General features: G+C 47.6%; 1 protein-coding gene across 1 annotated transcript; it reads left to right on the forward strand.

The window, feature by feature from the left end:
- Positions 1-1,270: 1,270 nt before the first annotated feature.
- On the forward strand, positions 1,271-8,740 carry CNGA4 (cyclic nucleotide gated channel subunit alpha 4). Its single transcript, XM_073216083.1, has 6 exons — positions 1,271-1,426; positions 1,562-1,663; positions 1,837-1,943; positions 2,250-2,895; positions 3,639-3,988; positions 5,610-8,740. The coding sequence occupies exons 1-6, from the start codon at positions 1,365-1,367 to the stop codon at positions 6,035-6,037; spliced, it is 1,695 nt and encodes a 564-aa protein (XP_073072184.1). The 5' UTR covers positions 1,271-1,364; the 3' UTR covers positions 6,038-8,740.
- The last annotated feature ends 1,590 nt before the right edge of the window (positions 8,741-10,330 follow it).

Here is a 10,330-nt window from a genome sequence, read left to right on the forward strand (position 1 = left end):
AAAGAGGACTCCAAAAAAATAAAATAAAATGTTGGTGACAATAGATGTTTTTTCCATGCAACTCTCCAAAACACATATCTGACCTTATCACTTAATTGTGCAAAATGCTTCACAAGTTCTCCATTGCCTTAAGATAAAGCTGTCCTTTTTCTACCATTCAAACCTTATCTTTACCACTAGCCCCTCAGATTCTCTGCAAAAACCAATAAGTGTTCTTCTGGTCACCCATGCTATTTGAAGTCTCTTTGCCTTTGTTCACTCTATGCACTTTGCCTCTAGTGTTCTTCATCCACCCATCTCTGTATTTGACTAACTCCTATACATCCTACAGAACCCAGGATCAGTTGGGAGCCATCTTATGTTCTAGAATAGCCCTTTGTGTATCCACCTTATAGAGTACTCATCAGACTGATGTGTAATTTCCTATCTACTTATTTCCCCTACCAGACTGTGAGATTCTGGAAGTCAGGGAGTATATTTCATTCATCTTTTAACCCCAAAATTTAGCACAATATTGTCCTGGCACATAGCAGGTGTTCTGATTATGACTTGTTGACTGAGAAACATGACAGTAGTAAAAGGGACGTCAAGCCAAGGGAGAATTTTTCAGTCTTTTGTTTGTTTGGTATGGAAGAATTTAATCATGTTCACAGAAATGGAAAATTGTAGGAAGTTGAGGATCTTCATGGACTAAGCTGGTGGGATCAGGTACTAGAGGGGACAGGAAGGGAATAGGGGCAAAGCCCCCAGAAAACGGCCCCATTGCAATCATCCAGCAGGAATGAGGTAAGAGGGTGCAATTTAGATAAAGGTGCAGATAGTGCAAACAGAGCTCACATCTGGTATGACAGGCATTCTTTGTCCCTGGAGATTAGTTCAGTAGCTAACACAAATGAGCCATTCAGTAAATAGTTGTTAAATGAATAAATAGTGAGGCTCAGGCCCAGAACTTGCACAAAGTAAAATATAATGAGCACCTGAGCCTACATTGGCACCCAGGTCTCCTGACTTACAGGGTGCCTATGTAGTTCAGCTTAGGATGGGGGAGAGACAAGGCCCAGCCTGACCTCTGAGGTGTGCACCCCCATCTTCTCCAGGGACCTTATTAGAGATGTTTAGCCGGGTAGGTGTAAGCCCAGGCCCTGGGAGACAGGGCGGGGCGCTGGAGCCACACTGCCTCCGCCCCTTCAGTAGTGGCTGGCCCTGGTTGTGTTGCTAAGAGCTACAGGAACCAAAGACATAGGAGTTGCAGCCCGAGACCAAGGGCAGCTCTTCCAGCAGGCAGGCAGTAGCCCCCACCTCCTGAAGCCACCTACAGGCAGAGGCCCCAGATATCTCACACCCAGGCACCAGGCCACAGAACCATGAGCCAGGACAGCAAAGTAAAGACGACAGAGTCCAACCCCCCAGCCCCTGCCAAGGCCAGGTGAGAGAGCCGGGTTCCCTGCGTCATCTGTCCACCTCACTGGATGGAGACTGATTTCCCTTGGTGCCACCAATGATAAACTCAACATGGAATGTCTGGTGAATAAATGAAGCATGACTTCCCTCTTGCCCACAGGAAGTCGCTGCCCATCCTGGACCCATCTGGGGATTACTACTACTGGTGGCTGAACACGATGGTCTTCCCAGTAATGTATAACCTCATCATCATTGTGTGCAGGTTTGTCAGGGAGCTAAGGGAAGAGACTCAAGCAGAGAATAAGGGCTAAAAAGTGAGACCAGGGAGAGGGGCAGTTCCTATGTGAGGGACCAGGACAGAGTGCTGAGTAGCTTGGAGAGACCACCTCACACCGAGGGTGCCCCTAAGCCAATCCTTCTGTCCCCACCATGCAGAGCCTGCTTCCCCGACTTGCAACACAGTTATCTGGTGGCCTGGTTAGTGCTGGACTACATGAGTGACCTACTGTACTTACTGGACATCGTGGTGCACTTCCACACAGGTCAGTGAGCCCAGGACTAACCCTTTGTTGCATGTGCCTTTGTTCCATAAGCCACCTCTTAACAAGAAAGTGTTCCCCTCCCTGATAGCACCTTCACCTACCGTTTTGGTTTGACAACATCCCTATGCTCTCCCCAGAAACCCTGAAGCAGGGTGATGCCCACCTCCACCCTGTCTCCATGACTGTCCCCCGTCCTACACTAGTTTACCCACTGCACCCTTATTACTGAAGCAGGAAGACACCTTGCCAGTCCCAAACCTGTCATCCCACAGCTGACTCAGCCTGTCTGCCCCACCCTCTCCACAGGATTCTTGGAGCAGGGCATTCTGGTGGTGGACAAGGGTAGGATCTCAAGTCGTTATGTGAGCACCTGGAGCTTCTTCTTGGACCTGGCTTCCCTGATGCCCACCGACGTGGCCTATGTGCAGCTGGGCCTGCACACACCCACACTGAGGCTGAACCGCTTTCTGCGTGTGCCCCGCCTCTTTGAGGCGTTTGACCGCACAGAGACCCGCACAGCTTATCCAAACGCCTTTCGCATTGCCAAGCTGATGCTTTACATTTTTGTCGTTATCCACTGGAACAGTTGCCTATACTTTGCCCTGTCCCGGTACCTGGGCTTTGGGCGTGACGCCTGGGTGTACCCGGACCCGGCGCAGCCTGGCTTTGAGCGCCTGCGGCGCCAGTACCTCTACAGCTTCTACTTCTCCACGCTGATCCTGACCACCGTGGGCGACACGCCGCTGCCGGCACAGGAGGAGGAGTACCTGTTCATGGTGGGCGACTTCCTGCTGGCCGTCATGGGCTTCGCCACCATCATGGGCAGCATGAGCTCCGTCATCTACAACATGAACACTGCAGACGCAGCCTTCTACCCGGACCACGCGCTGGTGAAGAGGTACATGAAGCTGCAGCACGTCAACCGCCGGCTGGAGCGGCGCGTTATTGACTGGTGAGGATGCTGGGGCCCAAGACCTGGGCAAGGAGAGCTATATTTGACACAGTCTGAGGAAGGTGGCTGGGTTCTTACTGCCCGGGAAGCCAGGCAGGGCAGTCAAGATACGGCATTCACTAGGGCGGGGCTGGAATTCACTGGGCGGGGCTTGGAAAAGGATGTCTTCCTCTAACTGGATCTGGACTTAGGCGGAGGCGCTGGGTAGAGACTGATAGGGAGGGGTGCTCCTGTATCAAGGACAACCTTGAAGCCAGGAAATGGAAACTGCCACCGCCTGGTAGGGCTCAGAAGGCCCTGGAAGGGGTAAGTTGAAAAGATCAATTCCCCCAGGAAATGGCCAACAAGATGGTTGCCTATGTCATAGTCATCCATACTGTGGACTCCACCAAGCTGGGGAGCGAGAGGAGAGGGCCTTAGAGACAGGGCTTTGTGACTGAAGTAAACCTCAGTAGGATGGCACAAGACAGCACTGACTGGTGGCTAGGGTAGAGTCTGACAGGAGGTAAGGAGTATCTTATTCATTGTCAACTGGTAGAGGCTTTTAGTCCTTAGCTAGGTAAGACAGAAGAGGTTGAAACCTATCTGTGACCAGCAGATTGTGGGCTGAGGATATTCATCAGCCAACTGTCAGGTATTCCCATGACTCCTGCTCTTGGCTGAAACTAAGCTGAGCCCTGATGGAAGGAATAGATGCAGGCATGTAGGGGGCTGATGAAGAACTGTGTCCCCTTTGCCCCAAGGTACCAGCACCTACAGATCAACAAGAAGATGACCAATGAGGTAGCCATCCTACAGCACTTGCCTGAGCGGTTGCGGGCAGAAGTGGCTGTGTCTGTACACCTGTCTACTCTGAGCCGGGTGCAGATCTTCCAGAACTGTGAGGCCAGCCTGCTGGAGGAGCTGGTGCTGAAGCTGCAGCCCCAGACCTACTCACCAGGCGAATATGTCTGCCGCAAGGGTGACATTGGCCGAGAGATGTACATCATCCGTGAGGGTCAGCTGGCAGTGGTGGCTGATGATGGTGTCACACAGTATGCCGTGCTTGGGGCAGGGCTCTACTTTGGGGAGATCAGCATCATCAACATCAAAGGTGAGAACCCCAACATTTGTTCCTGGGACAAATGGGTGGAGGGGATGGGGACAGCAGAACCCTGTACTGAGACCAGATGGTTCTTTGGGTCCTACAGACTCAGGTCTGAGTCCTTAGACAGCTCAGGAGAGAAGCAGGACCTGGAGGGTCTGTTCCCTGAGAAACTGAGCTAAGGTCAATGAGCAGGGTGAGCCCTTGGAAGAGAAAGTAGACCTCCTCTGTGGGTAGCAACCAGAGGCACCAGCAGACCAGTGGAAAGTGACAGAGACAGCAATTATTATAATAGTTAATATTTATTGCATAGTTACAACACACCCTGTTTTAAGTGTTCTAAGTGTTTCACATGTACCAACTCATTAAAGTCTCACAGCAACTCTATGAAGTTAGAATTATTATCCACCTTTTAAACATAAGGAATTTGGAATACAGAGAGATTTGGGAAGCTGTCCAAGGTCACATGGGTAGTAAGTACACACACTTGGAGTCAGTATGAGAAACAATTTTCTCACAGCAAATGGAAAGGAAGACAGAAGGAGGGAATTGCCATTGAGTCCATCAGCTCCGGGCCAGGCCAGGCACTGTACACTGCCTTTTTTCCTCTTACTGCCTGTGTAGTAGCAGTAATCTCAGGAAAAGATGCTGAGGCCCCAAGAAATGAGAAAACCTGGAAGGGGGTGAGCAGTCACCACTGGCTGAGGCCAGATGCGCTCTCAGCCTGGGATCTCACTCTCTAGAGGCTCTAAAGGCCTCACATTTGACCTCCAAGGACCCCTCAGGCTTCACATACTACATGCAGTGGACCAGTGTCTACTTGCCTTCTTTAGGCCTCAGATTCCACACCTTCAATGAGGATGATACTAAAACTCAGAGTTATCTGTGAGGATTATATGAGCTACCTGGTAAGGCTTCCAGTGCAGGGCCTGGCATATAGCAAGTGTTCAACAAATGATAGCTCCCTTGCCCCTTCTAGCTCTGAGATTTTGTGGTATTTGGCCTAGTTTTTCCCCACCAATATCTTTCTAAAATGCAATGATACCACATAGCTCCCTGCTGAAAATATTTCAGGAATTTCCCACTGCCCTCAGCATAAGGTCTGAACTCCCTGCCATGGCTTACAAGAGCCAGTGTGACCCAGCTCTCTCCTCTTCCTAGTCTCCTCGCACCCCACTTTAGCCACTCTGGACTGCTTAGTGCTTTCTGCACCCACCTAACTCTCTCCTACATCCTTCTCTCTGCTCTTGCTCCTTGCTCTTCCTAGATGCCCCTTGCCCTCACCTCCTCTCATTCAGGCGTCACTTCCCTAAACACTGCCTTACAGCTTGTTACGGGCTCTTTGCCTGCCTTCCCACAGTACCGGATGCACACATCTACACTGCACCAGATACTCTGTTACATAACTATCTGATTAACTATCTCTCTCTACACTGACTGCTTGGAGGCACGTAACTGATCCCCACCAAGCACAAGGCCTAGTCCCCAGTATATCAAGGAATGAAAGAATTAATGAGCCAGAAAGAAAGGGTCAGAAGCACAATTATGGAGGTGGGGTCCTGGTTCAATTGTGAAATGCCCCTCACACCCACCCTGACTGTCCTCCCATGTATCTGCCCACGGGCCACAGGAAACATGTCCGGGAACCGCCGCACAGCCAACATCAAGAGTCTAGGTTACTCAGACCTGTTTTGCCTGAGCAAGGAGGACCTGCGGGAAGTGCTGAGCGAGTACCCACAGGCCCAGACGGTCATGGAAGAAAAGGGCCGTGAGATCCTGCTCAAAATGAACAAGTTGGATGTAAATGCTGAGGCAGCTGAGATAGCCCTCCAGGAGGCCACGGAGTCCCGGCTACAAGGTCTGGACAATCAACTCGATGATCTGCAGACCAAGTTCGCCCGCCTCTTGGCTGAGCTGGAGTCCAGCGCACTTAAGATCGCTTATCGCATCGAACGGCTAGAGTGGCAGACACGAGAGTGGCCAATGCCTGAGGAACTGGCTGAGGCTGACGATGAGGACGAGCCTGGGGAGGGAACTTCCAAGGGAAGGCAGGGCTGACCAGGAGGGACTTCCAGGCCCAGAGTGACCCCATTCCTATCTCTGGGACTCCCACCCCCAAGTGAATCCAGAGTTGTAGGAAATCCTACCTGCAGAAACTCTGCCATCTTATCCACTAGATAGCAGTGATAGAGTGAATTGGGTCTATAGATGCCCATCTAGAAATGTAAGAGTACAGCACATATTCATCCCCATTCACCAGCACAGACACACACACAGTTGCACATACACATACTGATCCCAAGACTGTGCTCTATATAAAATGCTCTGGAGTTCCCATTCTCAGATCACACATGCTTTCTCCCATAGGTATGTTCTATAGGCACATAATATACACATTCAGTCATGTACCTGATAAACACACACATAATGACAGTCACACACCAACAGACACACAGAGGTGAACACACAAAAACACACCCAGGGCCCTCTTGTTCTAAGATGTCCTTTAAGTGCCCCTTAAATGGGAGGTTCACGAGTGTACCCTGCAAGTTGCACTTCAATAAAGTATTTGCCTCCTCACTAAGCATTTATGGGGCTGATGGGAAAAGGCAAAGCCAATGTCTAAATTCTGAGTCAGGGGCAAGGGGCATGGGCTGTGTAGTAGCTGGTAGGTTGGACTCAAAGAGGCTGGGGTACTGACTGAGTTGAGAATCAATACTAAGCCAAGGTGAAGCAGGTTTATGCATTACACTGCTGTAAGTGTGCACAATTCTTCAAAGATTCATATATTCACATACACACACTGACCACTGCATCTCATACCAGCATATGTACCCTTGACTTTGTGATCTCTGAGGTCTCTGATCTTAATGGGCCAGGGAAGATACCTCTGCTCATTTTCCCTCCCTCTGGCCCAGCCCTGGAGCCTGGAGCAGGGCAATATTGTGTTCAGGACTGATTCCAAGGGGAGACTAGTTCCCAGGACCACTCACCTGGCTCTGTCCTACTATGCCAGTCATTGGTGCTGGCCTTGGTGCTGCCAGAAAGCCAGCCCCCCTTTCTCTGTACAGTATTCCAAAAGAAAGGGTAGAGAATAGACACTAGGAGGTGTGGAATGTCATGGCTGAAGATAACTGGAGATGAGTGTTTGGAGAGACTTGGAGTAATTTGGCATACTTAGAAGGAAGTCTGCAGCTTTAGGACAGAGAAGGTGTTCTGGGGTCTATAGGGAGGAGTCTGATGTCATTTCTGAATCATATTCACCTTGGTCACAACTTTACCTCCTCCCGAGCCTGACCAGACTTTGGGCCTGAGCTGTGCCAGGTGGTGTTTTAAAATGTATCTCAGATTTAATTTGTCAGTATGACTGAGTGACAACACAGAGAGGTCAATGCCATTGAAAGAATTTATTACCTACAGTCCACAGAGGAGGGTGAACATTGCACCATGCAGGGCCACACAGGGAAGCACCAGGTTGGTCAGAAGACAGAAGGAACAAGGGGAAAACAGGGGCAGCAAGCCTTTGTTACTATAGAGGTGGATAGTTTTTAGGTGGGGACATTCCCTACTGGGTACGAAGTGAAACAGAATTTGGAACTTGGTTAAAGGGTTTGTAATATGACTTTCAAGCACCTGTGAAAGCTGGACCACAGAAGAGATGTAAACAACTGTGGCTATTAGTTTGGTTCATGATTTCAAGATGCCGAAGCATTAGTTAGAGAATATTGAGAATGATTATTACAAGTGCCACAAGACAGTATAGGGTACGGTAGGACCCTCAGTGCTGTGAGGGCAGGATATGTGGGAGGATCTGTGTAGTTATGGAGACATTCCCCCAGAACTGTTGGTGTCCTCAAAGTTGACCACCCTTTTAGATATGATGGATGCAGGTAACACAGATGCATTCAGACATGCAGGCCTTGAAATAAAACTTTCTTCAGTAGCCATAGGAACCGACGCTGTGGCTGGAGTCAAGGTGTTAGTAGAGACTACAAGGATCATTGCATATTAAATCATTTTAAAATATGTGTTTATTTTGTGATCTCCTCCTCACAAAAATGAGAGATCTGTAGGGCTGGCACTGGGTCTGTCTTGTTCCTTCTGTATCCTTAAAGCCTAAACTTTAGTAGCCTGGCACATAGTAGGTACCCAAATATATATTTGGCAACCAAAGAAATGGAAGTTGAAGCAGACACAGGTCCAGTGCTGGAGGAAGATGTGTGTTAGTTTCTTATTCAGGAGGTTTTCCTACCATCTGTGCTCTCAAATCATATTGAGATGTAATGGGTAGGTATGTTATAAAGGCCATTTTGGTGGAACCTGATGGATATAGGGAGCTAAGAATAAGATTTACATTGACACACTACAATGTGTGCACCTGTCCCAAGAGAAGGCTCTCTTAGAACAGGTGGCCCCTGCCACCCCATAGAATCCTGGTCTTCAGCACAAGGTAGGTGGTAATTGGCCATCTTCCCTATCCTGGATGCAGAAACAAAATGCTTTGGGGCCATATGTACAGTTTGCTCTGCTATTGCAGTTCCACAATGAGGAGATCAAATTCCTTATGGTAGAGCCACACCAGAAGACTGCCTGAATACCAGTAACTCCAGTTGTGGAGTGATTTCCATCATTGCATGAAAGACATGTTTTGACAATTTGGGATCAAGCTGGATAGAGTCTGGTCAAAATGGGCAGAAGGGAACACAATTTTAAGTTTCTGGAAAAAAGAAAAGTAATAATAAAGTAATTTTTTGGTCTAAAGAATATTAGTTACTGTGTATTAAGTACTAGGCTAAATACATACGTGGCAGGAAAGTTCATTGAGAGACTATTTGGGTTTTGTTCATTTTATCCTTCCTCCCTTCATAAGAAAGTAAATCTTTATATCCCTAGACTTAAAACTTTTTGAATTGCAGCATCAAAAATAGAAATTTTCAGAAACTCCCTGTCCTCGCTTTTGTTTGTGGGAAACCAAGGCTCCCAGTTGTCTATGAAGGCTTACAGTTGACAAAGAAGCTTCTAAACCTAAGGAGAGATTCCCCAGGACTAAGAAAAGGAATGGAATTCTTGAGCATTACATTAATTTTCTTTTGCTACTGTAATTACCACAGTAATTGCTATTTGTATCACCACAAATTTAACAGCTTAAAACAGCACCCATGTATCATCTCACAGTTCTGTACAAAATCCCCTCACAGTGTGGCTCAACTGAGCCCTCTCTCCAGAGCCTCCCAAGGCCAAAATCAAAGTGTCAGCTGGGCTGGGCTCTTTTCTGGAGGTGCTGCAGGATTCAGCTTCCAAGATCATACAGGTTGTCAGAAGACTTCAATTCCTTTTGGTTATAGGACTGGGGTCCTTATTTCCTTTACATGTGGTCCCTTCATCTTCAGACTAACAAAGGCATGTTAAATCTTTCTCATTCTTCAAATCCCTTATTCCCCCTTCTATTACAAGGCTGAGAAAGATCTCTGCCTTTTAGGGCTTATGTGATTAGGTAATCCCATTCAGATAATCCAGGATAATATATTTTAAGGTTAGCTGATTATTAATCTTCATTCTATCTGCGAAGTCCCTTTTGCCATAATCAAGGGGAAAACACCAGAAGGCACATGTAATGGGAGACAAAATTCTACCTATCACATAGTTTCTGGGGAGGAAAGCAGGGCAGCCACACACATTGAATCTCTGTAAACTGGAGAATGATCACTTACACTCAAACAGGCAGTGGAATCTCAGCAGCACCCCTTAGGGGAAGCACAGGCTTGAACAATGTACAAACCGTACTTAGCACAGTCTGAAGGCCCAGGCCTCCCCCCATCCCCACCCTCCATACCAGATATTCTGTTCAATATTAAACACCCAGAAACTTTTGTAAGATGCTAAACTGGGGGAAAGAGAGGGGATAGAAAGCCACAAAACACAAGTGAGATTAAATCTTCCATAAGGTAGGTGGTTAAAAGCTTAGATGAGAATTGTCTGATTTAGAAAATCAAAGAAATACCCAATTTTTTACATACGTGTTATGGAATCATTCATAACTACCTTACACATTACCTCTTATGACAGTGTTAAGAAATTTAAATTATTATCATGCTCACTTTTCCAAGTCAGGAAACTGAAGCCCACAGAGCAACTAAAAATATTAGATATGATGTATTGAGATGCTCTTTTATGCCACGTCCCGAGCTAAGTGCATTGTCTCAATTAATCCTTACAAGTATATGAAAAAGATGCTATTATTATCCCATTTTGAAATGAGAGAAACAAGGCTCTGGGAGATTAAATAACTTACCCAATATCACTGGGTTCCTAAGTCACATGGAAGGAAACCTAGGTCTGTCTTGCTGTTTC

This window comes from Manis javanica, chromosome 11 (assembly GCF_040802235.1).
Source record: "Manis javanica isolate MJ-LG chromosome 11, MJ_LKY, whole genome shotgun sequence".
Classification (NCBI taxonomy): domain Eukaryota; kingdom Metazoa; phylum Chordata; class Mammalia; order Pholidota; family Manidae; genus Manis; species Manis javanica.

Excerpts from the sequence above, each read along its gene's own strand:
- CNGA4 (XM_073216083.1), top strand. The coding sequence starts at position 1,365 with ATGAGCCAGGACAGCAAAGTAAAGACGACAGAGTCCAACCCCCCAGCC. Across the intron at positions 1,427-1,561 it reads CCAGCCCCTGCCAAGGCCAG|GAAGTCGCTGCCCATCCTGG; the intron begins GTGAGAGAGCCG and ends TCTTGCCCACAG. Across the intron at positions 3,989-5,609 it reads CAGCATCATCAACATCAAAG|GAAACATGTCCGGGAACCGC; the intron begins GTGAGAACCCCA and ends CACGGGCCACAG.